This window comes from Heterocephalus glaber, unplaced genomic scaffold, assembly GCF_053883595.1.
Source record: "Heterocephalus glaber isolate CG9 unplaced genomic scaffold, H.glaber_assembly_v1.0 deba00001457, whole genome shotgun sequence".
NCBI classification, from domain to species: domain Eukaryota; kingdom Metazoa; phylum Chordata; class Mammalia; order Rodentia; family Bathyergidae; genus Heterocephalus; species Heterocephalus glaber.
The window spans coordinates 26413560-26440877 of record NW_028258305.1 but is presented as its reverse complement, the minus strand read 5'-3'; the positions used below and the strand labels follow the sequence as shown (position 1 = coordinate 26440877).

General features: G+C 52.5%; 1 protein-coding gene and 1 long non-coding RNA gene across 4 annotated transcripts; one reads left to right on the top strand and one right to left on the bottom strand.

Moving 5' to 3' along the window:
• The first annotated feature begins 2213 nt into the window (after positions 1–2213).
• Pkdcc (protein kinase domain containing, cytoplasmic) lies at positions 2214–11588 on the top strand. 3 transcript variants are annotated; one of them, XM_087216457.1, is made up of 8 exons: positions 2220–2868; positions 5879–5962; positions 6758–6880; positions 7459–7730; positions 8336–8415; positions 8667–8774; positions 10408–10581; positions 10720–11588. In XM_087216457.1, the coding sequence occupies exons 1-8, from the start codon at positions 2245–2247 to the stop codon at positions 10803–10805; spliced, it is 1551 nt and encodes a 516-aa protein (XP_087072583.1). In that variant the 5' UTR covers positions 2220–2244; the 3' UTR covers positions 10806–11588. The 3 variants fall into 3 exon arrangements, with proteins under 3 accessions (XP_087072584.1, XP_087072583.1, XP_004839406.1); XM_087216458.1 differs by lacking the exon at positions 8667–8774 and having other exon boundaries at positions 2214–2868; XM_004839349.4 differs by lacking the exon at positions 5879–5962 and having other exon boundaries at positions 2222–2868.
• On the bottom strand, positions 5198–15655 carry LOC147826999 (uncharacterized). Its single transcript, XR_015453183.1, has 2 exons — positions 12640–15655; positions 5198–12540 (listed from the first exon to the last, which is right to left on the bottom strand). It is a non-coding gene; the product is annotated as an uncharacterized LOC147826999 (long non-coding RNA).
• Positions 15656–27318: the final 11663 nt, after the last annotated feature.

The window sequence follows — 27318 nt, the reverse complement described above, 5'->3', positions numbered from 1 at the left end:
ACATGATGTGTAATGAACTTGACAATACTCACGTTCTATTCACCAGCTCTGAGCTGAGACTCACAATGCCAAGCCCTGCCCACAGAGACTTCTCCAAGACAGAAAAGCAGGGCAGGCCCTAAAGAAAGCTCCTCAAGGAGTCCCTCCACAGTGGCTTCCCGGTGCATTGAGATGTTTGGCCGAGAAGGTGCCAATATTTACAGAGAAATGGTTGGAAGGGGGACAGAGCCTGTCTCGGAATGGCAACTGCTCTTTCCAGAATCCCCGTTCCTTCCCAGTAGAGACCCTGGAACAGGCAAGGAAATGGCAGCCATATTGGGGTCACAGAGGCAGACAGGCTTCCACTGACTCAGCGGGGGCAGGGGGGCTCTGATCCATCCCACTACCCCTCTCTCTTGGGGGGCAGAGGGGCTGAATTGGACAGGAGCTGAGTGTGAGGGGAATGTTTGCTGTTTGCTGCTGTTCCCTGTTGACTTTAGCCAGTAGCTCTGTTTACAAACCCAGGTTGGTTTTCCCAGCAGAGTTAATTAGACCAAAGACATCTGGTGTGAGGGCTGGGGAGGGCATCTGCTCAGAGCCACACACACACACACACACACACACACACACACACACACACACACACACACACACTCAGCCAAGGGCCAGCACAGGGCAGAGAAGCTAAACAGGAACAGATCGGACTCTGGACTCCACCAAGCCCAAAGCTCTCAAGGGAATCAGGGCTTCCTGCACCCTGCCTTTCCAGTGACTGCTAAGCTAGCCTGGGCCACCAATCGCTGCCTCCGAGACGACCAAGAAGCCAGGGCTGGAAGGGCAACCTTAGTGGGATCACAGGCTGGTGATCAAGGACTTGGCCCTCTCGCCCCGCTTCCGTGTCCAAAAGAACTGGGCAGAAATTTCTGTCTCCTTTCTAACCACAGAGGTCCTGAATTTCGTAGGAATGGCAGAGCTCTTCGGGGAAAATCCTCTCTCTCTGGGCACCCTCCCGAGCCTTTCCCTGACGCTACAGGGAGGAGAGACTGACCTGGGAAGCGGGAGAAAGGAGGGTGCCAGAGCGGTAAGGGAACGGAGTCGGGGCGGTGGGGAAGCGGAGACCGGTGAGGGGGAGGGGCAGCGACTTATCTCTCCCAGGAGGGGGGAGCTCACTCCAAACAGCTAAAGCACTGACGTGTGAAAGCCCCTCAATTAGCACTAATGATGCAATCAGGGAGGGCAGAGGAGGGACCCGCCGTTCTGGTGGAGTCCGCGCCAACTTGCACACACGGTACACACTCCCTTCCTGGGACACGGCGGCCCCTTCGGACACATCGATGCACACACCCACACAAAGGTGTGCGTGGGCACAAATGCACGCTGCATATGGTTGGTGATCCGTGGCGGAGTCCGCAGACCTGGGGCATCTGTGGGAAGGAGGGTGTCACCCCGGCTGGATTCTGAGGTCACAGGACAAGGAAAATCAGAAGTCACAAAAGTGTTGGTAGAAGGCAGAGTTGCAAGGCGTCTCCAAAACCTCAGGATTATCCCTCTGAGCCCACAGTTCCCGTCCCACGCGCGCTCGCAGGTGCCACGCCCGCCACCCCTTCACCCCAACGCAGAACCGCGGGCTGGACAAGGAGCCGCCACCCCAGCCCCACCCGCGAGAGGCGGGACCCACGCGCCTTGCCCGCGGCCCGGTCCCCGCGAGGGAGCTCTGGGATCGCGGCGATCTCCGCCGGGCCTCCGCCGCCCGTCCCCTCCGGAGCCCGGAGCCCGTTACCCGCCGGCCTCGCCCCGCTCTCCCTACCCTGCCGGCCAGCTCCGCCAGCGGCCTCGGTCCGTTATCCGGCCGCTGGGGACCCGCTCTCCGCCCTCGCGCGCGCCGCCGCCCCCTCCCCCGTTCCCCGGCCCGAGCTCGGGGGCCGCGGGCCGGGCTGGGCCGGGGCCGCCTCAGCGCGCTTCCCAGGCCGGGCCGGCGGCGGGGGAGGTCCCGCTGTCAGTCAGCGAGGAAGGCCGGGCCGGCGGCCGGAGGGGGCGGGGCCGGGGCCGGGGCCGCGCGGGTGGGGCGGGGCCGCGGCGGGGGCGGCTCCGGGCCTTATAGGCGGCGGGGGCAGGGCGGGCCGAGGCAAGTGTCAGGCCGATGTGCTGCGCGCCGGGGGCCGGGGCCGGGGCCGCCGGGGCCATGCGCGCGCTCTGGGCAGGGGGCCGCCGCGGAGCCTGAGCCGCGGGGCCGGGCCGGGCCGCGCCGCGCGGGGGAGGGGAGCGATGCGGCGCCGGCGGGCGGCCGTGGCCGCGGGTGTTTGCGCCTCCTTTCTGCTGGGCTCGGTTCTCAACGTGCTCTTCGCACCGGGCTCTGAGCCCCCGCGGCCCGGCCAGCCCCCTGCGTCCTCGGCCGCCCCGGGCCCGGGCCGTCGCGGGGCCCGCGGGGAGCTGGCCCGGCAGATCCGCGCGCGCTACGAGGAGGTGCAGCGCTATTCCCGCGGGGGCGCGGGGCGCGGGGCCGGCCGGCCAGAGCGGCGGCGCCTGATGGACCTGGCTCCGGGTGGGCCGGGCCTGCAGCGTTCGCGGCCCCCGCCCGACGGCGCCCCGGGCTGGCCCCCGGCTCCCGGCGCGGGTTCCCCCGGCCCGGGCCCGCGCCTGGGCTGCGCCGAGCTCCGCAACGTGTCCGGCGCGCAGTACGTGGGCTCGGGCTACACCAAGGCTGTGTACCGGGTGCGCCTGCCCGGCGGCGCCGCGGTGGCGCTCAAGGCGGTGGACTTCGGCGGCCACGACCTGGGCAGCTGCGTGCGCGAGTTTGGAGCGCGGAGGGGCTGCTACCGCCTGGCGGCCCACAAGCTGCTCAAGGAGATGGTGCTGCTGGAGCGGCTGCGGCACCCCAACGTGCTGCAGGTACGAGGGTGGGGTTCCGAGAGGACTCTGGGAGCGCCCCGGCCCGTCTCTCGGGCTGGAAATATCTGCTTGGTCTCGGAGATGGGGTGCCATTGACTGCCCAGGTTAAGCTAGGCTCAGACCCAAACTAAAACGCTTCCCATTGCACCACTCTGCTTCACTCTTGGGTAAGTGGCTCTGGGTTCCACACTTTATACACTTCCTTTAAAGACAGAGGTCAGGATAGGGGGGTCCCAAAACTCCAGGGTTTGGGCAGTGGATCAGAATTTTAGGACCGTGCTCCAGCAGGAGCTAGGGTACTGAGCACCTCAAGCCAAAATTAACTCCAGCCAAGACACTGTACACCATCCCTACCTGAGTCAGCTTCCAGTTGCAGCGATAGGGTTCCCCTTCTTGATGGAACCTGAAGCTCACTTCTTTCACTTTCCATTTAGGGTTGAAAAGGACTGGAAGGACCAGGTGGCAGGCTTCATTCCCAGAAAGTACTCACCGAACCCAGAAGCCGTAGGAAATGAGGAAAGTTGACAAGAACATACACAGGCTTTCCTAAAACTCACCCTGGGGTTCCCCGGGCCTTAGAGTGGGTCCACATGAACCACTGGGGAGGCCTTAGCGTCTTAGGCCAGTGGACAGAGGACCTAAAGGTCTGAATGTCACACTGTGGGAGTGTATTTGGCCAACACATTGGAAAGTTGAGGCCAGAGGCCCAGTTTCCTGAGACTCTGCCTCCCTTGTTCACTGTGGAGGGGGGGACTCCAGCTTGTCCCCTCCAAGCAGGACTTAAAGCTAGGCTCTCACAATCTGAGCACTGCTGCCCTACACATTTCCTCTTTCCTTGATCTCCGACCTTGAGTCTGCCTAGGAGAAGACAAACGGTTCCCTTTGCACATGTCTGAGCAAACAGAGAGGGGAATCCCTGACTGTTCTTGGCCAGGTGAATGAACACAGGGTGTGTGCAGACATCTGTGACGAATCCTGTCCACACTTCCCACCTCTCAGGCCGCTCAGATGGATTTACCTTTCTGTGCTCAGCAGAACAGACCAGAAACCCTGGTGTCCCTCCCTCCTTTCTTTGGGAATGAGGTGGTTCCCTAGGCCTGGAGGGTTGGGTGGGCAATACAGAGTAAGAGATAGACCAGAAAGTTGCTTATACTCCTGCTGGTTCCCCATGTCCCCAGGACACCCCCTCCATGGCTCTGCACTGGTCGCAGGAGGTGGGCAGAACTGACCTTGTGTTTGGTTATGTCTGGCTTATGGCTGACACTGTATCCAGAGCTTCAGGGAGGGAGCAGCTGGTTACGTGGCCATTCTAACTGGGAGGATCTTGTGCTTTTCACTTCCCAGGGGCTCTTGGGAACTTTCTGGAAATCCTGGGGTGTCAGCCAGATTCTGAGGGGGTGGGGAGGCCTTGAATGACTTAGCAGGACATTAAGTGTTAGTTCATTGACTCAGGACCTCCTCTAGTAGGACAGGTTTGACCTCTGATGTACCTTGGTATGTCTTCAGGAACTTCCTCTCTGATCTCACCAAACTTCCAGAAAGTCATTCAGCTAGCCCCCAGAACACACCACAAAGTGGTCTTCCTCTGTAATGTAGGCCCCCAGTGCTGAAGGCATCACAGGAAAAGAATGACAGCAGAATAGTTTTCACCCGTTCCCCTACCAAGACAGAGCCTGTCTGGTATTGGCTGTGTTATTCTCATAGAGTCAGAGGCTGGAGTTAGCTACTTAGGGCACAAGAGTTGCTGAAGTCGTGAGAGTCCCAGGGAAAAGTGGGGGTCCCCCAGTGTGTCTCAGGGACTACTTTTGGGGTAGCTGACCCCTTGTACCCCAAGCCACCAACCCTCTGGCTTCTTCAGCTGTGCCACCTTTGCAGCCAGGGAAGCCTACAGTGGGGGTTTCCTTCTTCCAGACACTTCAGTGAGGGTGTGGCTGGAATTAGAAATTGTGTTGTTTTAATATCTTAATCATTTACAATTTCAAAACCATTGATTGATTGCTGAACTGTGGAGGAGTGAGACAACATTCCTAGAGTTCCTGGTCCCCCAGGCCACAAGGCTCCTTCCCCTACTCTGGGCAGCCCAGAGCTAAATCTGTGGGCTTTAACTGCAAATACCAGGATGGCATGGCCTACTGGGCACTGCTCAGCATGCGCTGTGGTCACAAGGGACTGCCTGGTGAGATCTTTCTGTCTTATGTGACCCTCCCAGTCTCACCTCAGCCAGTCCTGTGCATAGGGAAACGCACACGGGCACTCCCTCAAGTGATAGATGCCTCTATAGCCCGGGGTCAGAGGGCACAAGGATATCCCCCCCCTCCCCAGCCTGGTCATCCTGGGAGCTTCAGGCCTCAGATGAGTCTCAGGCCTGCTTAGGCCCAGATTCTGATCATGCTAGAGTATATTTCTTCTCCCAGACAAACAAAAGATGTGACTGAAATGCTCAGCTCAGGCTTCCTGGGGGGGGGGGTGTCTTTTTATTTTTCCTGAGAGGTGTTGATTAATACCTCGTTAACAGCACATTTAACGACCTCCGGGTGTTTAATAACCTTCAGAAGTTTCCCACAAAGGCTCAGACTCTGGGCAAGAAAATGAGAACCAGGCTCCAGGCTGCTCCCCTTACCTTCCCCCCACCCCACCCAGGTCTGGGGCCTCCTTGGGCTGATGGGGGTGGAGAGTCGAGAAAGAGAAAAAAAGAGGGTGTCTAGAACTGTCCCCTGACCCCCCAACTCACAGTTTAAGTGATCCGATGATCAATACCGAGTTGTGCCTTTCCTCGAGTGGCAGGGCAGGAGCAGCTGGCTTCAGGAAAAGGCTCACCTGAGGCTGAGAGCAGGCTCTGAGGGCTTGCAGTGGGGCTGGGAACACATGACTGATTGCAGGAGGGGTGACTATGAGCAGGGACATCTCGCTCGCAGGCACAGCGTCCCCCACTGCCACCCCTCCACTGCATAGCTCTCCCCTCTCCCAAGTCAGGACTGGACAGCTCGGCCTTTGTGTTCCTGCCCCACAGGGTGCTGATTGCTTGGAGCCCATTCGGAGGCTTGAGCTGCCGTGGAGTGTGTTGGGAGAGGCAAGGCTCCCCGGGGACACCGGTGTAGGTATTAGTGACAATGTCAGGCTGTTCTTCCTGAACAAGGCCCTCCCCTGGATGAAACTGGGTAGGCAGCTCCTTGTGACTATAACCCCAACAAACAAATCCCTCACTACACCCCCACTGCCATATGACAGGGTTGTGCCTCTTTGCTTTTCCTCCTACAAGACCCAAACAGAACAGAAATAAAGCTACGAGAAAGTGGGAATGATGGGGGATAGACTGGGATTGAAACCAGGAGGAAGTGTGATAACTGCTGGCTTTGCATTAGCAAACAGTATTCTTGGAAGGAGCTGGGTTGTAGAACAGGAGTGGCATGCATTTGAATCCTAGCTCCTGTATGTTTTCGTGGTGTGAGCTTGTACACTGGATCACTTTCCCCACCTGAAATTAGAGATAATAGTAGTGCCCACTGTGCCCATTAGGGCTATGGTAAGAAGTGAATTTTGCTTCCGCCGCCTGCCTCGCAAGCAGAAGGTCCCGAGTTGGATCCCCGGTACCAAAAAAAAAAAAAGTGAATTTTGCATGTAGTATGTTCAGCACAGTGCCTGGCACCTGCTTAACACATGGTGACCACACTTGCCCATGTCCCTGAGTGGCAAGAGGTAAGGGGCTGATGCACTCAATGGGAACTCTGGCTTTGGGAAGAGAGGGCAGACTTCCCAAGCAATGCTGCCATTTTCCTATTTTCTGCTGGCCTCAGCTGAAGCAAAGGCCTGGGGGATGGCCTCGGGCAGAGCCCTTCTCTGTCCCTGCCCCCACCCTGTGACCTAATGACCTGCCCTGGGTTTCCCCCAGCTGTATGGCTACTGCTACCAGGACAGCGAGGACATCCCAGACACGCTGACCACCATCACGGAGCTGGGAGCCCCTGTGGAAATGATCCAGCTACTGCAGACTTCCTGGGAGGATCGATTCCGAGTGAGCAGGGAGCAGGGCTCCTGAATGGGATGTTTCTCCTTAGAAGGCCGGCCTTCCAGAGCAGCTTGGACTCCTCAGCCAAGGGAGCGGGAGGGAGGCAGGGCACAGGCTGCCTCGGCCCTTGGCCAAAGGGTTAAAAAAAGAAGCAAGACCTAGAGGAATTTGACATTCTGTGCCCTGCTGTCCTCACCACTCCCTACATGCACACAGCCACTGCAGGAGGGCCCATCTCCTGGGACCACAAGTCACCTTAAGGTCAGCTCGACCCTTCCTCTGTCCCCAGCCACTGAACTGAAACCACACACCACACACAAGATGCAACTTTGGGAAAGAGATTCATTATCTCCAGACCCCCTGCCACTGTTTCTCACCTACTCCATATTATTTGCAGGGTCAGGCCAGCCTATGGGCTAATCGATTAGAATCATTGGCATCCTCGTTAAGGCCGCTGGGGTCACCTTCACTGAGCACTGAGGCTTAGAGAACAGAAAGGCCAGTCTTTGAGCTAGATCCACAGCCCCAAAAGGGAGCCCCTAGAGAGTCCATGGGCCCCTACTGAGTCCCGTGTCTGTCTTCAGATCTGCCTCAGCCTGGGCCGCCTCCTCCACCACCTGGCCCACTCCCCGCTGGGCTCGGTCACTCTGCTGGACTTTCGCCCTCGGCAGTTCGTGCTTGTGGATGGGGAGCTGAAGGTGACAGACCTGGATGATGCACGTGTGGAGGAGATGCCATGTACAAGCAACGCCGACTGTGTGCTTGAATTTCCAGCAAGGAACTTCACCCTGCCTTGTTCTGCCCAGGGCTGGTGTGAGGGCATGAACGAGAAGCGGAACCTCTACAATGCCTACAGGTGACCTCCACTACCCACTCAGGAGCTCTAGCGAGGGAGGCGGGCACAGCTCAGGGAGAGCCAGTATGGGGTTCAGTGAAGGAAAAGGCTCAACCTTGGCCATGGGAGCCCCAGAGGCAGGGAAAGCCTCCTGCCCACCCAGTTAAGAGGGAATGTTCAGGCTTCTGAGGGTGGTGCTAAAAATAGATGGCTCCCAGGAGAATCTGGGTTGGAGAGTGGCAGATGGAGGCCTCTTAAAATAGTGCTGGACTCAGGGCCTCAGGCTGGAGGGACCAGCTCTTCCTCTTCCCACCTGGCCCTTGACCTCTCTGAAGCTCCTCATGGCGAGAAGCCCCACCTCTGGGACTGCGCTGATGTTGGGGGTCAGCCTGTGATGGTATGGGCTGGATGTCAAGGAAGCAGGGAGAAGCAGGCCTCAGGTCTCAGTTTGGTCTGAAGTTAACTGTAATCATAGCTGGGCCCAGACTCATTCCCCAAGTCTGCTACACCCCGGGGTATACCTGGTCGCTGGGCTGAAGGATCAGGCTCCCTAGCCAGGTTGGGGTCAGAGAAGGATGTATACCCAGAGGCTATGTCCCCAAGCCCCTGGTTTCTCTCTGCCACAGGTTTTTCTTCACATACCTCCTGCCCCACAGCGCTCCGCCCTCACTCCGGCCTCTGCTGGACAGTATCGTCAATGCTTCAGGTGAGCCTCCGGTTCTCTGCTTCCCCCTGCCTGGTCATCCCCCAGCAGGAGTGGGGTCAGGAATGAGCCAGGGCAGCATGGGACCCAGAAATCATCATTTCCCAGGCTAGCAAAGCAGCAAAGCCCCTCCCCTGGCCACCGGGCATCTGGGCACAGGCCCTGGAGGGAGAAAGGGAGGGGAGGCAGCTGGTACCTACTTCAGGCAGGAGCAGGAGCCCAGGACCCTGTCATAGCCACACCACACTCTGCAGGAGAGCTCACCTGGGGGGTGGACGAGACCCTGGCCCATCTGGAGACGGTGCTGCACCTGTACCGGAGCGGGCAGTATCTGCAGAACTCCACGGCAAGCAACAGTGCTGGTGAGTGGTCCCAGCAGGGAGCCAGGAGGTGGGGAGCAGGGGGAGACAGCTCTCTAATTGGGCTGGATGTCTCCACTACCCTCTGGGATCCTTCTGTCCAGAGGCTACCCTGAGGGCTCACTTGGAGTGATGCAGAGACTGTTGAGCCTTCACTTTGAGGTCCCATCTCTGGCCCAGCTAGAGCAACTGTCATTCCACTGACCCCCATCCTCTGGATGGCTTCAAACCCCTCTGTGTCTGTGTGGCTTACCTCTAGAGCCTCACTTTTCTCACCTGTGGATTGGGTTCAATATTACATGCCTCACAAAGTTCTAATGGGGATTAAGTGGCAGGTGATGTGTGTAAAAGCAATTAGCACACTTCCTATTACATAGCTGGAACACAATATATTTGCTTCTCTTTCCTTCCTCTGCACTCCTGTGGCTGGGAGGCCAGCTGGAGGTAGAAGGAGCCCCACACTGAAGCCAGCCCCAAAGTGGGCTCTTCCAAAGCAGAGGAGAGTTTTACCCACTGGCTACAGCCTGTGGTCCCTGTACAGAAGCCCTTGGGTTTAGCCATGGTTGGCAGAGGAGAAGGGGTGGGCAGCCTCTGTATTCAGGGAGCCCTGGCCACTCTTAGGGGTGGGGGAGCCCTCGTTAGCCCTGTAAATAAAGTTTAACGAGGTGAACAATGGCTGGCTCTGTCCCCGAGGACGCCGTTTATGGGGCCATAAATCACAGCCAGCCCTGGACTTTGGTCTAGTCCCTGGCAGGAGAAGGAGGCTGGAGGGCGGGGTGGCCGTAGGCCCAAGGTTTCTGCATTATCAGTCCAAAACTGGGGCTCCCTGGGCAGTGGAAAAGATGGGGTGAAGAGGCCTTCCACTGAGCTGCGTCCTAATTGGGAGGCATGCTCTGAGCCTCTGGTCTGAATCACGGGGCAAATTCAGCCCCCTCCCGAAACACTCCAGCCACGGATGCTTTGCATTTCTCCGTTTGCGTGCCTCTTAACCCCAGAACTCCCTGACTGCCCCTATCTGAGGAGCTTGCCTAAACCCTCTCCCCAAGGCCAGGGGAATGTCTGGCTGAGGGGTGCTCTGAACCTCCAAGACTCCATGTGTGACCTGCACACTCACAGGATCAGAAGCCGGTTAGGAATGCAGATTCTCAGGGCCCACCCAGACTTCTGAATCAGAATCTACCTTTTAGCACGATTACCTAGGGATTCACACGAATATGTTTGAGAAGCCCAGTTCTACATGTCTACAACGCCCTGACCTGAGCAGCCACCCTGGACAGCCAGTGGCTCTGTATATGTATGTGTGTGTCCCACGCCTGTGCCAGCTTCTCCCAAAAACTAAATCTGCTTGGATTTCAGTGAGTTACCGACCCAGTTTGAACAGCAGTGGCTGCCTGCATCTCCATGCTAGGAGCACTGGACATCAATCTTCACCTAGAAAAGGAGTCTTTTCTTTTTTTGAAGAGTAGGATGAATTTATTGAGAGAAAGATAGCTTCTGTCTAAGAGAGACAGAAAGGGGACCGGAAAGTGGGTTGTCCCTAGGAAAGGAGTCTTGCAGCCCCACTCAGCAAGTGGCCCCTGTGCTCACCCTGGGCACATAGTTCTCACGTTTGCTTCACTCCTACTCCTACTCCTAGAATATCAGCGCATCCCAGACAGCACCATCCCACAGGAAGACTACCGATGCTGGCCCTCCTACCACCATGGCAGCTGCCTCCTGTCCGTGTTTAACCTGGCTGAGGCCATGGATGTCTGTGAGAGCCATGCCCAGTGCAGTGCCTTTGTGGTCACCAACCAGACCACCTGGACAGGTGAGCTCGAGGAGAGAGCATCCTGAGGGAGGCGGCTGGACTTCCCTAGAGGTTGGCAGGTAGTGGGTGGCTTTAGGAGAGTGGCCAACCTCCAGGGACAGAAGCACCCAGGCCTGTTCTGTCTCACCTCCACCCCAGGTCGGAAGCTGGTCTTTTTCAAGACTGGATGGAGCCATGTGGTCCCTGATCCCAACAAGACCACCTATGTGAGGGCCCCTGGCTGACCTGCCTGAGGGCTCAGCCGAGCAGCTGACCGTCCTCACCAGCTGGGCTTGCTTGCAGCAGGAGTGATTTACACCAGCAACACTGCATGTCACCTGGAAACCCCTGCAAACAGTGCTGACTTCCCAGACGGACTGACGTGACCAGTTCAAACGTGCAATATTGCAAAATGTTAAACTGTGAGTTTACCAGCCTGGGTCTGAGACTGCTGGCTGTCAGGCCAGGAATCAGTGGTCATGGGGCTGCAAGCCAGGCCCAGGCTGGTCCAAACCAGGAGTGTTCCATGGGCAGCCCCATCACTGTGTTCATAGCATGAGAATGTAACCAAAGCCCTGCCACTGCTGCTGCACACGATGCAGCGGGCAGGGGCCTTGTGGGGACAATCGGTCACACACGGTCCTCTCAGCTTAGCTCCACTCGGGAGACTTGGTGGGGGGGTGCTCCAGGAGAGGCTCTGGCCCCCCCGACAGAGGATGCTCCCAGACCATCCTGGGGATCAGGAGCCAGGGCACACATGTCCAAATGAGCCAAGACTGGGAGGAGGAGGAGGAGAAGGAGGAGGAGGAGCAGGTTGCAGTTTGAGCCAGGACCTGGGGTGGGGGTGGAGCCTGGGCCTTTCTGCCTCATTTGCTTTCAGTGAAAGCTGCAGAGCAGCCAAAACCAGGCTTTCCCCCCTCTAGGAGTTTGCATATCCAGAAGTTTTTATACTTCTTGTTCATTAAATTGTTTATTTTTGTAAAAAAAAAATATCAATCAGCTAATAAAGTGATTTTTCAAGGCAAAAACTCTTCTCAAGCCAAAGTTTCTTGGGCCGTGACACACTGACCCTAAGTTGTATGTTTGTGTGTGTATGTGCAAGCATACATGCACATGCATCAGGGGAGATGATAACCGTTGGGAGTGAAATTCCAGTGACAAACACTAAAGATACCAAAATGTGTCTTCCGGTCCTACTTCCATGGTGCCTACTTCCCATCTTCGCCCTCCACATCAAGACCCAAACAAAAGACATTCAGACTCCCTTTTACCCTTGGAGGTTCGCATTTTAACACATCCCAGCTCCTCTTATGCAAAGCCCTAACCCAAAGGAATGATGTCCTCATGGTGGGATATTAGCCACCTCCATTAATGGTGGAGAAATAGTTCAGGACAGGGACACCAGGAGACCCCAGGCAACCTCCAGCAGGTCACCTTTGCCTCTGCACAGGATTGCCCATCATCACTGCCCTCCACAAGTTCCTGAGCCTTTCTGTAAGTAAGAAATATGTGGAGAGTGGGGAGAAAGAAGCAACTGTGGAAGGACCAGCCCAGCTTTATGGATTTCAGTAAGGAAGTTCTACACTAACCAAGTTGAGTGTATGGCCACCCAAAGCAAAAAAAAAGAAAGAAAAAAATGAGAGGTCAAGAGGACACTGAGGCTGGAGAAAGCCCCACCAATGAATGCAGATTTTCTTACTTAAAATCCCTCCTGCTCTCTCCTATTCAACATTCAACTTTGAGTGTTCTCAAAGGGCACAAACCTTTGAGGGCTTAAAAGAAATAACCAAACTTTACCTCAGAACTCATTTCCTCCTGAGCAGATCCGGTCGCTGCTTCTCAGATGCAGGATGTCCCTGTGGCTCTGAGTGAGGAGCTGGTATTGGCTCTGGAGTCCTCACCACACACACCACTGTGACCCGAAAGGTTACAGCTTGCCACTGCCATCCCAGGTCACACCTTGCATCTTGTTTCTGGTAACTGGACAGAGGACAGAGTTGGAACCTCACACTATGACTCAACCACCCTCCATCTGCATCTCACAGGGACCTGCAAGCCTTTGTCCCCAGTTGAACTCACCGCTGCAACACACAGTCCACTCCATGGCACTGGGAATTAGATTTTACTCCTCCCTTGTCACTGTCCAGCTGTCATCTAGCCTGAGGGGCTCTGAGCACAGGAGGAAGCCTGTCATAAGCTGACCTTATGGAGGAGACAGAATAGGTGAGAACCTGACGAGACAGAAGTTGAAAATCAGTCAAGTCTCACAGTCCATAGAAAGACAAAGACCCAGTTACAATCAACAGCGAGGCCCAGGATTCTCTCAGCAGGCAGGGAAAGGGAAGGCTAAAGATGAGTCCAGACTGAGTGCCCAGAGGACAGGCTCATGGGCAAAATGGAGAGGGGCAGAGGGAAATGATGCCTGCAGAGGACCCAGCTCTGGCCTTGGTGAGGTACAATTATTCCAGTCTTATCTACCTGGAAACAGCCCAAGGGGCATTCTCAGCCAGCCCTAAGTCACAGCCTGTTATGTTCAGTGCTGCCTCCTAGGGGGCAGAATCACAGCCAGAGGAATCTAAGAGAGGGCCACCTAACTCTTAAGTGACAAAGTAAAATGGAGATCCATACAGCATAGTCATTTTAGAAAGATTTGCCCACAGGCAGCCGAAGGGATGGTAGAAAGCTTCTCCCTCTGAGCCTGTACCTTGCCTCAAGACCTCTTCCTGGCAGCAGAAATGACCTGCTCAGTTCTGCAGAGTTGAGAGAAGGGCATTTCCAGCTGGGAGTGGAGAGGCAATGGAGTGCCCAGGAAGAAAGGGAACAGTGAGCGGGGAGGCCTGAAACAAAATCATGCCTCCCCTGGGAAGGCCAGGGAGCTACCTGTCTCCTGAGAGAACTTTGCATTTCTGGATGCCACAAGGAGGGGCAGTGTTGCCTAGTGCTTCTGCATGAGGCTGTGGAGCCAGGTGGAGCTGGGCAAGCATACTGGACACTTCCACTTTTTGCTCACTGTGTTGTCTGGCTGTGAGACCCTCCCTGAGCCTCTACTTCCTCATCTGCAAATTTCAGATTGATAATATCTGCTTCACAGGAGGATCATGGGAACTGAGTGAGGTTATGCACATAAGGGTCTTCTCGGTATCAGCAAGCAGTGAGTGCTTGGAAAATACTGGCTGACACTGTCACTGTTTTGTTACTGGTGAGCTGAGCACTGAAATAATGCTCATCCAGGACCTGGCTGGAAGAACAACTAAGTCTGCTAAGGAGGACCAGGGTACAGTCACACTGCCCCCGCCTCTTCCAAATCCCCTAACGGGAAGCACTGCCCTTGACCAGGGGAGGTGGACCTGGCTCTCCGGGTCAGTGCCCTGGGAGTTGAGTGTATGGCAGACAGAGGAGGAAGAGGATTAACATGAAAGCAGAAAATGGGATTAGGAGGCCTCAGGATAATGTGCCCATCCATCCTTCATCCATGACAACTGCTTTTGGAGCCCAAAGTCCACAAGATTTGGTTGCCCCTGGCTTCCAAGGCAGAGCCAGGAAAAGAGATGTGGTGGACTCCAAATGTAAGAGTACTCGGTTTGGTAGGATGAGGGGCTGGGCTGTGAGTGGCTGCTGGCCAGGCCTGGCTACCTTTATGTGACTTTCTCACTTAATCCTGAAGGTGACTGGGAGATAGGTGGTGGCCCAGAGAGGTGAAGAGCCAGGCTCCAACCCTCTCCCCTCTCCTACAGCCAGTACAGCATCCCCTTGAAGATCAGCATCACCTGCAAGACCAATTATCCACTCATTTCTGCTGCTGCTTCTGGGAAGGACTGCCTTTGACCGGAAGCCCCCTAGGCAGTTGAAGGACACCAAGTCCGCCTCACTAGCATCATCCCCTAAGAGTGAGCATGTCCCTAAAAACCTGGATCTAGGCACAGTGGCACATGACTGTAAACTCAACAGAAGGATCACAAGTTCAAGGCCAGCTATTGCTATTCCAAGGGGAGACCATGCTACATCAGTCCAACTATGTAAAGAGGTAGACCAAGATCCATCCTAAAATTACCTCTGAAGCACTAGAGGCTCCCTAGCCATTGTTTGGGGAAGTTCATTCTCTTACCCTATTCCAAGCAAGGCCGTTCTAGCTTCCTGTTTTCCAGACTATGGTCTCTTGCCTCTTGCCTGACCCAACCGAGCATCTGACATCTACTCACCTACCCTCCTCTGGTTGCATTTCAGCCCCAGAATTGAGGCGCAGTGACAAGATCTCCCTCACCCAAGTCCAATAGGAAACAGCATAATGAACATAAGATACACTGGCAAGTTTTCAGGCACTGGGAATGACAACGAATAGTGCTGCAAGCTGGAGACCATAGAGGCTGAGTCACTGCCATCTCCACCCAAGGCAAGGGAGTGGAAGCTGTTGCCAGAACCTGGAAAGAGAGCCCTGAATGAGTCATACAGAGGGGCATCTAGAGAAGAGAAATGACCAAGGCACACAGACAGGGTGGCTTCACAAAGAGACACATATACTCTGTATTCTCCTTCCTCTCTCCTACCAACCTCTTGTCCAGCTCAAACCCAACTTGAAGGCAGAGAGCCAAGGAACTTGATGCGAGTTCCACAACCATCAGCCCTGAAGGCAGAGAGCAGGGTGGAAGAGAGGACAGGAGCACACCTCCCCACTCTATGCCTGGGCCTTGGTTTGTCTTCAGAGGGCAAGCAGAAACTTCTTTTTTGTCCCCAATTCCATTCTTAGATGTTCGACTATTTGTTGTTCTGTTTGAAGTAACACCTTGGGCCCAAACCTTCAGGGGAGTCCCCTGCAGCATGAACTCTCAACAGCCACTATTAATTCCAAGGAGGAAAAAACTTGGTCCTTGCAAGATGAAAAATATTAGATATTACAATAGTCTTTGGTCCTCCAAAGAACCACAGGTCATAAATATATATACCGTGTTACTCAAAGTCCACAGGAGCTGGTAACCATTAGGGGGAAAGTATCTTTAAATGTTCTTGGGGAAGGGTAATAATGAGAGTAGCTTGTAAAACATCATGTTAGGGCAACCCATAACCCTTTCTTGGATTGTCACTGAGAGCTTTCAATCTGTCACCCTCAAGAATGAAATTTTACCATTATTTTCTAAACTGATTTATTCACTCTTTACATAGTTCATGATAAAAACAAGGTACCACTGAAATCCTTTTTCACTTAATGCTTTACTTGACCTGCCTTTGACCCTGTTGAACATCTTTGGCCACCCAGGAGCCTCCTGCATCTTCTGCAGACTATGGTCCTTTGTAGGTATTTCCCTAGGTGGAAAAGCTCAGGATCATTAGCAAAACAAAAGATTTCAGCACACTTCCTCTTCTCCTAACTGGCCCAGCCACAAAATGTTTTTTGATGCTAGCCACGGTGATGAATACTGAAATACCGGACATGCCCCCTCCCTTTCAGGAGCTCACAATGTCACTGGGGATGTCACAAAGATAGACTAATTCAGGGCTGGGGATTTAGCTCAGTGGTTTCACTGTCTGCTGTGCAAGTGCAACGACCGAGTTCAAGGTCCAAGTTCGAGCCCCGAGTTTGAGCGCCAGTACCAAAACAAACAAACAAAAAGATCGACTAATTCAGCAAGACAATCTGTGAGAGTGGTTATACAGCTATGAGGCCGATTTCCGCCCGTGATTGTGAGAGCAAAGGGGCTTGATTGCTGGCCAGGCACATCAGTTCCCCAGCAGAAGCCTGCTGCCAACATGTTGCCATGCAGAGAAAGACTTATTTATCCTCGCTTTATGTTTCTTATCTGAGCCAGTTCCCTATTTGTCACCATTCTCCCCATTCCCATGGTGACTCAACTTCTTCAACAGGCTTTGGTGTGGAGCTTTCCAAGGATTCTTAAAAGTGTAAATGGATTGTGTCTACTGTTTGCCCTCCTTATCCATACACTTATTTGACCCTTCAAAGAGCTCTAGTAGATTAGGGAGGCATGGTTTCTCGTTAGCAAAGGCAGGCTGCCTTTCCACAGGAGGTGGAGTTTGCTCAAGTGCTCCATAATCCTGCCCCTAGAGTGTCTGTCGATTTGCCTGGGGCCCAAACAAAGCTGGTGGGCCATTTCCCAGAGACCCCTCTGGTGCTTTTAGCAACTCCACACAGGGGTCAATTTCAAGAAAAGACTCTCCTTTTGTCCTTCCCCTCCATGACATTGATCTTATTTATTGGCTGCAGAGGGTTGGCAGGGAAAGGGAAGGCAAATAAAAATAAAGTATACAGTAGGCTTTGCTTTTCATTGCTTGGAGGTTTAAGGCACTGGATTCATCTGAACTTGTGCAGAAGGGAGTAGTGAGGTTATCTGTATCACATTTCATTTTATGACAGCACCTTGTTTACACCACTCTTTAGGTTGTATATAGCGTATAAATTACCTTCAAATGCTCTGGTCTTGTTCAGTCATTTTTTCCCGTCATCAATAAAAAATTTTAAAGGCAGCTTTTGTTCTGAGAGATGACGATTGTACTTAGGGCGCAGAGATACTGTAATTGAGAAAGACAGTTTGTCTTGTATCTCAGCCTCCTGTATCTTTTTTAACTAGACTTTGATGCTATGTAGATTCTTCTGACTCCACAGTTGAGCTATGCAGCATTTTGCAGTTATTAAGAGCAAATGAGTTTCTTCTTTAAACACAGACCTCTGCTTAACACATTTAGTATTATTTGACTTGGGTCTCAAGATAGTGCTATTCCCGGAATGGACTTCACATGCTCAAATTAAAAAAAAAAAATTACCCACAATCCTATCACATATGCTGAAATGACCTTTTTTTTCCTATAGCCTCTCCAACAATTTGCTGAGATGAAGAGATTTCTAGAGGGCACTTTCGGGTTAGGAACGTCCAGGTTAACTCTTTAATGCTCGAATCTTTGTTTAGCCCATTCATGGTGCTTCTGAAAACATATTCTGAGTAAATAATTCAAAATATAGGAAGATTAAAAAACACACAGATGTTCCTTGCTACATTATTTAGAATCACAATAAATGATAATTTTATGGTAATTGGTGGAAATGTGACAATTACAGTGTTAAATGAACAAAATAGGATGGAAACCCAAGTATGTAATTATGCAAAAGTGAAGGTAGAAAAGGCTTGGAAGGAAATACACAGAACAATCATTTTGCAAGGATGACAAACTAATTAGTATTTTCCTTAATTTTTAATTTTTTATACATGTTACGTTTCATTAATAAAAAATTGTTTTACTCAAACCATGGCTTCAATGTATAGAAGGAGTAGCTCAATCGTTTTACCTAAAGTGGGACCAAAATTTCCCATTTTTTAATGTAACTTTCACTTAAATTAGACTGAGGGACTGAAATGTACAATGGATGTTGGGAAATGGGAAAAAGGTGTTCAAATAGGAAGGGGAACAAGGAAGAGGGAGGGAGAAAGGAAGGAAGGGACAAGAAAAAAAGGGAAAATAGAAGGAAAAAATGGAAACAAAGCTTTTCTAATAGGGAGGAATGAGATAAAATAAAATAAAATTTATTTTTTAATTAATTAATTAAAGGAGAAAAAATAAATAAATTAGACTTGGGGAAAGCCAGCCCCACTAATTTTCTAATACATAAAAAGCACTTACTGCCTTAATACACGAGTTGAAATCACAAGTAACCCTTGGAGCCAGCAGGTGAGAAAGCGGTGATTCTCGGTGCCATCTGAGAGCCTGGCCTGAGCTGCATAGGTATTTCAGGGCAATCAGTTTTTTGTGATTCTCCTAATTTGTGCATTTTGGGCCACTAATTCAAATTTAAAATTAAAATTAAGACTTTTGTGGGCCAAACAGAGCATGCCTACAAGTTGGATTCAGACAGCTGGCAGCCAGTTTGTGACCTCTAGCATAAAACCACTTTCTGATGCCCTGGCCAGCTGCCTAATTTCCAGTTCTCTCACTCCTATCCCACCATGCACCATACACCACCCTCCAGTGCTTGATGAGAGTGATGAAGCATAGTAGTCCTTGGAATTGGGAAGGCATGGGAGCCCAACCCTAGCTGGGGGCATTCCTCCTGCCAGCACATGAAGGCTGGCAACATTTTTGGTATTAATTTGTTTCTCCATCTGTCGCTTACATTAAGTGTGGCTATGAAGAATGGATTTGATGCTGTTCAAATATGCCCAATTTCATCCTTCAGCCCTTCACAGTTGTCACATGGTGCCAGCCAGTCCCAGGCTGTTTCCAGCTTGTTGTCAATCAGACTCAGCAGCCAATGTGTTTGTCACTGTTTAGCCCAACCCCACTCCCTTGTCTGGCACTACTGGCCATCTTCAGAGGGCAGGCATCAAGATGGGGCTCAGGCTGGAGATTTAGCTCAGTGGTTCCACCGCCTGCCTCGCAAGCACAAGGTCCTGAGTTTGATCTCCGGTACCAAAAAGAGAGAGAGAGAGAGAAAAGATGGGGCTGTCTTGGGCCCTGCATGTAGCTCAGTGGTAGAGCACTTGCCTAGCATGCTTAAGGTCCTGGGTTCCAAACCAGCACCACACACACACACACACACACACACACACACACACGTGACCCCCTCTTATGCTCCCTCTCTGTTCTTTGACTCCCTCCCTCTCCATCCCTGGCAGCACCTTTGGCACCACAACCACGGAGAGATCCTACCTGCTGCCACACTGGCAGCACACACTGCTCCTGATCATTCATGAGGAGGTCTGGGCACTCACCACTTCTGGAAAATGATGCTTCTCTCTGCAGTGACCCTGCCAGCTTTGCCACACAGATTTCTCACTATTCTTAGATCCTTGGAGACTGGACCCTGGCCTTGTAGTAAGGTGGAGTTGGCACCCCAAGACTGACCATCATTCTGAGCCCCTGGTATACTGTCTGGCCCCACAAAGATGATACAGTGTCCCTGCTGCCCTGAAACCATGGCAAATCGCATCAGCAGGCTCTTCTAGGAGCTTATGCATTGATCAGTTAGTCAGCAATCAATAAACAAATTAGTTGAGTCTCCCCAAGTAGCTGTTTTGGCTTCAACATACTGAACCGCCCCTTTCTGTCCCTATTCACAACCCACTGTGGTCACAAACGCCTCCTATTAGTTCTTAGTTTATTTTGGGCACTGCAGATGCTGCCAGATGTTTACTTTTAACGTGAGGAGAATTACACTGCTCTTGTGGTTGGGGGGAGAGGAGGGGAGCACGGGGCTGCAGGGCTGGCAAGCCCCTCCACAGCCCAGCCACTGGGGGCTCCTTCCCCTCCCCTCCAGATGTGGCCCAGCCCCCACCCTGTACTGCCAAGTCAGCAGATCCACACTCTTCCAAGCATGGCCTTGCAGCCTCCAGAGCCCAGGCAGCGGCACACATGTCCCACCATGTGGGGCACACGTGCGTGACTGAGGTCACGCCTGGGCCCTGCCAGTGCTCACATGCTGGGTTGGAGACTCACTGCAGAGTCCTTCTCTCACCTTGCCCTCAGAGACAGCTCCCTCCTTGACAAAACCAAGGAGCAGAATTTCCTCTCAAATTATTGGGCCTATCCAAAAACAACACTTTTTGACACTCAGGACCCCAAGACTTTCCTGAGAAGTCCACAAAGAAGACTAACCCACTCACACCCACACCCCTGTTTTCTGATCCATCACAGCTGGCAGAGTCCAGTAGGACTTTGCTGTCAAGAGGAGCTGAGGCTAGTGGCAGAAAACAGCGCAAACACAATTCTTCCACCCAGTGCAAAGGCTTCTGCAGCCTCAGCGGGCAGTCACCCACAATCCATATCTTCTGAAGGAAAGTACCTGATCCCATGTCACCTTATGCCACCACTCTCTCCACCGCCGGCCAAAGAGGCATAGCCTACTCATGTGTCCATACATCAACTTGTTTGGCCATTCTCCTCTGCATCTCTTCCTTCTCCCTTCTGCCCTCTTGGGCTCTAATAACTTAGAGGCTAAAAACATCTTCTCTTTTTCTTTTTTCCTTCTTGGTACCGAGAAAGAAGGGTCAAAAAGAAGAAGCTCATAACCAGCCCCCGCTCCCAAAGAAACACGGACCTGGGAGGTGGGAGGAAAGAAGACCAACTCCCTGCCCAGCAGGCCAGCCAGATAGGATGAGCCTTGCAGAGGAGAGAGGTCCAGGGGCAGAGGCACACACTGAGGACTTGTGATAGGCGAGTGACTGCACTGACAGCAGACCACATACTGAATTTCTCTTGGAACTTCTGGAAAATATACTCCACCCACTTCTAAGCTATTTATCCCAAACTCAGTAGTCATCGAGAGCTGGTCGGAGAAAGGAAGACTCCCCTTGATATCATGCTGTCTCTGGGCCATTTATGAAGACAGACCCATCAATCACCAATTTAGTCATACATACATACCCCATTCTTCTGCCTTATTTAACCAGATTACCACCAGGTGACCCCTCCAGAAAACTTTTAAGGAGCCCAAGAGGGGACACTAGCTAAGAAATGCCTGGGTACACATGGAGAGGACAGGAAGTTGTGCAGCTTGAGGCCCCCCCTAAAGCTGATCAGAAGGGAGGTTATTCCAGCATTCTTTTCTGCAGCAAACAGGAAGTATCTGAAGACTTGACCATGGCTTTCCCCAAGGGCCAGTTGATCTCACGCCTGGGAGAGGTCACTGGAGACAGCAGAGAACATTTCTGGGCCCCTTGACAGAGGTACTTTGGTTGAGTGCTTATGACGTTCAGCTCTGAAGTCCAGCACCCTGGATCTGAATCCTAGCTCCATAACTTAGACCCCAGGGAACTTTAAGCAGATTCACTTATATTATTTAGCCATGGTTTCCACATCTGTGAAAAGGGATATCATAGTACTTACCTTATAAGGAAGTTGTACAATGCACATACAGTGAGGTGGATAAATCATGGAGCCATCACATCCTAAGTCCTCAATAAACATTAGCTACTGTTATCAGTATGGTCTTTCATGACCGCAGTTCAGACCTGGGCCTTGGCTTGCAGTCCCAAGGGAGGGTAACCCTGTCCATCCAGGCTTCCCTGCTCGGTATTCAGCCAGATGTGGCCACTGAGTACAGCAGATGAGGCAGGCTGGGTGGGCTGGGAACAAGACGGGACCACCCATCAGGCGGGAAGGTGCTGGCAGGACAGCCTCTGTGCAGCTGCCGGGCAGCCGTCCAGGGTGACAGCCACAGCACACTGCTCAAGGGTGTGGAAACAGACAACAGGTGGCAGTTCTGCACGGTCAGCGGCTGGGGAAGGGAGTAGCAGTCATCCAGCATTTGGTAACAGGGTGTCACTGCTGGCAGGTGGGTCACAGCAATGGGCTGTTCCAGAGGGATCACTGGAAATCCTGGCAGCCAGGTGGCAAGGACATCTGTCTTCAGATCCCAGAATGCAAAGGCTAGATGGCAGGGGTGGAGGGAGGCAGAGAGAGCAAAGCAGGGCCTCAAGCCGAAAAGGACCAGGCAGTCACCAGGACTGGGCAGCAGAGACAAAGGCAATGTGAGAACACAGGCATCCAGGGGCAGAAAGCGAGAAGGACTCCATTGGCTGGGAATGTGGCAGGTCCTGTGAGCCAACTCTATCCCAACTCCTAGGCCCAGGCCGGGCCAATCACAGGTTTGATAAGGGCAGGTCTGAGACTACATTGTCCTTACCATAATGGTACAGGAGACAGAAGCTAGAGGCTAAAATATCTTATCAGCAGTGGTGCACATACCCATAATCCCAGCTACTTGCAGGGGATGAGGCAGGAGGATTGCAAACTCCAGGTCAGCCTGAGCAATTTAGTGAGACCCTGGCTCAAAATAAAATAAAAAGGACTGGGGATGTGGCTCAGTGTAGAACATTTGCCTAGAATGAGCTAGGCACTGGGTTTAATCCTTAGTACTCCCTTCCTCAAAAAAATTCTCTCTTTTTTTTTTTTGGTACCAGAGATTGAACTCGGGACCTTGTGCTTGCGAGGCAGGCGGCAGAATCACTGAGCTAAATCCCCGGCCCAAAAGTCTCTTTTTCTATTTCCTTCTTGGTGCCCAGGAAACAGGAAAGAAAAACAGAAGCTTATAACCAGTCCATACTTCCAAGTGGAAATGGATGGGAAAGGAGGGAGAGAGAAGCAACAGCTCCCTGTGTCGGGGGGCCAGTGTGGGATAATTCACCTCTCTCCCAACACACATGTGCGCACATACAGAGTCCCACCCAGCTACTGCTCCAGTGCTCCTGACTCACCCTTTTGCATACTTTCTTCCCCTCAGATCCTACTTTCTGATGAGGAAAACCCAAAATAAGTAGTGTCAACATTTCTAAAAGTGAAAATCCCAGTCTATCATGACCTAAACAGCTCCCTGACAGTCATCAGGGAAGTGACATTTCACTTGTTTGTTTCCTGTGCCCCCATGGAAGGAGTAGTGTGCAGCAGTGAACACAGCTGGAGAGAGCTAGACTCCCAATCGAGGAAGGGGGTGAGGGTCCCCGCAGCCCGATTTGGGTTCACCTGCAGCGTGTCCTGTTCTTAGGCTTAGTCAACAATCCCTCCACAAACTCTGTTCTAGACCTATATCTCACGAGTGACCCCAAAAGACTTTGTCTTGGAGGCCAAGTGACCTTGAGAGATGAGTTTAAGCGTAACTACACTATACCCAGTCCTCACAGAGGAAACTACCCATGTACATCTGCATAGACTGTTAAGCCTCATGCTTATACATCTACATTGCCCTAATCACTGGTCTTTAAAACATGGAGGTGTGAGCAGTGACATCAGGGTGCCCATAAGAGTGGACATGCGGTCACAAGTACACCCTCACTCCAGGCTTTGAGCACACCAGCCAGGTTGTCCCCATTCCTAAACTCTGGCTGGGCCCCTTCTTCCTCCCTAGCAAGATGGTCTGAAGGGCTGGAGACCTGGACTTGGTGGAAGCAGGCATGGGTGCCTTCTCGGTTTGCTCCATGCTCTGGAGTATGATTACTGGTGTGAACAACACAGTGATCTACCTGGACCTGAGCCTGGGGAATCCACTGGGAGTTCGGGCTATGCCTCTGGGATAGAAAAACTGTGTCACAGAACCTTCCTTGACCTCCGGGGCTTCCTGGACATACAAGACAGTATGACCCATGATATCAGTCCAGGCCTTTCCCACAGAGGGAATTTGATAGAGACAAGAGTTACACCGGTGGTAAAAGAGCTAAGAAGCCAAAGATTCCTAGTGAGAGGAAACGGTGAAGGGAGGCAACTTGTGATGTAAGCTGGATCAGTGAGGAGACTTAGATTCTGCCAAAGACACAAGAACCAGACAAAGAGGAACACCCGACTTTTCCCCTCCAGCCACCTTTTAATCTTGTGCCAGGACACAACCCCCATCTGTTAAACTCACTTGGAAGCCTAAGGACAAGGAGCCTGGTGGTCCCTGCAGAGCAGCCCTGGGAGTTAAGGAACCAAACCAAGAACAAACTGACAATTGGCCAGCATCAGCCAAAAACAATGGCCCTGGGCCTCAGATGGCTCATTTGCAAGTGTCTCTGTTCAGAAGAAATGCTAGAGCCAGCTCCCCAGGAAGCAGCATCCTCCTCGGTCCTCTTAGCCTCACAACAGTGACAGTGGGTCAGCTGCCTCTGATGGCAAAGACATCCTGCTCATGTGCACACTAAGAAAGCTACTGTGCACTCTCAGCAATGCTAATACTCCTGAAGGACACTGGGGTTGTCTGGGAACAGTGGCACTCTCCCTCAGGAGCATCTTTGTGCCCCAGTTAGGGGCTCTAGGGGGCTCTGAGCCATTTCCCACCCTGGAAGAAGGCATGCCCTGTGCCTGGGGAGTGGCCATCTGGCTGTGGGTGAGGAGGGAGACATTGTTCAGAGCGCCAGAGCACTCAGCGTACTCCTCAGAGAAGGCCAGAGAGCTTTCTCCTTTCAGCCCTCCACTCCTCTCCTCCAAACTCATTTGGCTGAGCTTCCTTCGGGCCTCTTCACTGGCTCACCCCAGAACTTGAGCCTGCACCGGCTGGGCACTAGGAGTATGCTCCCCCTGCCTCCTTATCATTCCTCCCAGGCTCAGCACATCCCTCCCCTGCTTACCCTGAGCCTGTCCTGATATAGGGAGCCCCACCCTTTGAGGCCCCAGCACCAAAGCCCTGGGAATGAGGGTCAGGGAGAAGAGAGGGTGGGGAGAGGAAAAGGACATTTCTAAGATTCCTGGAAGCTTTTCTGGCCTTGCCTAGCATGGGTTGAGAGTGGGAATAGAGCATGCAGAAGGGGAGGATTCTCCCCATCCCATCTGAGCCCTCCTTCAGCAGTCAGCCTGACTTGTGCTCAACCGCCATCACTTCCTAGTTTCAGGACATTGTGTAAATGGTGTCCTCAGCTGGTCTGTGAGTTCTCCAGAGGCAGGAGTCACATCTGCAGAGCACAGAGTTCAGCCCTGTGCCACCCCTCACCACACTGCACCAATCCAGGGGCCCCTACTCAGGACTGGCTATGGAACTCAAGGCCCAGGGAAGAAGGAAACTGTGGGGCTTCTTGTTAAAAGGGCTCAAATTTTTAATATGGCAGCAGCAGAGCATTCAGCCAAGCACAGGATCTCTCATGGGGTCCCATAGGGTCCCATGCAACCACACAGGTGGCTTGTGCATGGCCAACCCTGGTGGTATGAGTAGCAGCTTGCCTCCAAAGATGCCATCTTCAACACCTACTCCCCTATGCCACATGCCACTGTCCCATCAAAAGGCAGAGTCTAATTCCCTTCCCTTGATTCTAGACTTGACCCAGAATGCAATGGAAGTGACATCCTTGTACCTCCAAGACTGGGTCATAAGAAGCCTTACGGGTTCTGCCTGGACCTCATGCAACACTTGCTCTTGGAATGTGCCCTCTCGGAACCCAGCCATGGTGATGTGAGAAACCCAAGCCACCTGGAGAAACCATGTGTAAGTCAGCGGCCCAGGCTGAGTCTCAGGTGGACAGCCAGCATCCACGGCTGGTCATGTGCTGAGCCACCTTGATCATCCAGCCCCCTCAGGGGACTCCCACACAGCTGACATCTGGCTACAGCCACATAGGAGACCTAAGTGAGCCCAGGCACCTCACAAAACCATAAAAAATAACAGTAAGGGTTTGTTTGAAGTCATGAGGTTTTTTTGGTGGTTGCTACGCAACAATAGATAACTGGGATGTGCTCGGTGGAGTGGCATATGTCCTGGGATATATGATGTGACACACAGCTGTCACACATAGCTAGCTGAGCACACAGTAGGAGCTCAGAAAAGGTAACAGCATAGGCACCGGGCATGTGGACCCCCTGACCCCAGAGGTGCCCTCTCTCTGACAGATACTCTTGGTGATGAAATATTTCCCATCTGCTTTCAACCTGACATACGAATGGCTAATGAGGATGCGGATACTATTGTCTCCAAAGATTCACGATCACTTCCTCCAGCCCTGATCCTACCCTTCCTATCTCAGGAAATGAAAAGCAATTTTTCCCCAGGGCCTGTTTACCCACAGCAACATAACAGGATTCCAAACCCAATCTCAGAATCAGTTCCAATATCTGTCTTCTCTGTCGTAATAATATGGATGCTGCATCTGCCCAGGGGTTCCATTCTCTTCGACTGGTTCATTTGTTTTTCCAGGATCTTTAAACTTTTAATTAAATTTCATGCTTCAAATGAACAACTCTGAAGATGGACGATGACCAGACTTTGCAAGTTTCATCAGCACTCCTCTCTACTCAGCAGCTTTTTGCTACCCCCCTTCTCCCTCTCCTCATCCCTTGCTTTCCAGTGGTCCTCTCATGTCCTTTGAATTCTTGTCTCCATTGCTGGTCACACTGTCCTGTCCTGCCTGCAGCTGATCCTAAAACCCATGCCCCTTGCAGCCCCAAGAGCAGGGACCCAACTTGAGGTGCAGCATGTGGCTGACAAAAGCTGTCGCTGGGTGAATGAAAAGGGGTCTGAAGTCCCAGGTTAACAGGACACAGCCTTCCTATGATGCTCCCAAACACCTGGCCCTGCTCCTTAGAACACAGACGCCCCCAAACTTCAACCCTCCCTCAAGTAGGCACACAGTGCAGGCACAACCAAGTGATCAGAGACCTAAGGCACTAGGCTGAGCTGTGTAAACACAGGGGGTCCCTGAGGCTGCAACTCCCCCCATTCCTTGGGAAAACAAAAAGATGTGGAGGGACCCACGCCATGATTAGTCTGCATGGGGCAAACTTGTTTTTGTTTTGTGAACATTAATGCCACTCCCCACCCCATACTGAGGACTGAACTCAGGGGTGCTCCAGCAGGGAGCTATTCCCCAGCCCTTTCTAGTTCCTTTTTATTTTGAGACAAGATCTTGCTATGTTGCCCAGGTTGACCTTGAATTTGGGATCCTCCTGCCTCAGCCTTCCAAGTAGCTGGGATTGCAGGCATGTGGCACTGTGCCTGATTAGCATACACACAAGTTTAAATATCCTGGCTCCTACACAGGTCCCCGTGCAGTTTTCATGTATCGTATTAGTTGCAAGTCACTTGTCCAGCTGTAAAGTGGGTAGTGGTCTCCTGACCAACAACTATAATGCAGCAGGAAACATTTTGAGATAATGACTGATATTTTTTCCCTCAGGAGCTCCCTCCTTCTTGCCTGCCCCCACCTCACCCCAACCCCAACTCATATCCAAGCAGCTGGACTGTTCTGTGCTCTCTGCCTCAGGGGAGGGATGTGATAGGGCAAAGAAAGGAAAAGGCAAGCTTTGATGTCAGAGAAAGATTAAAATATTTAGGAGAAACATTTTAATAGAAGGTAGGGCTTCTCT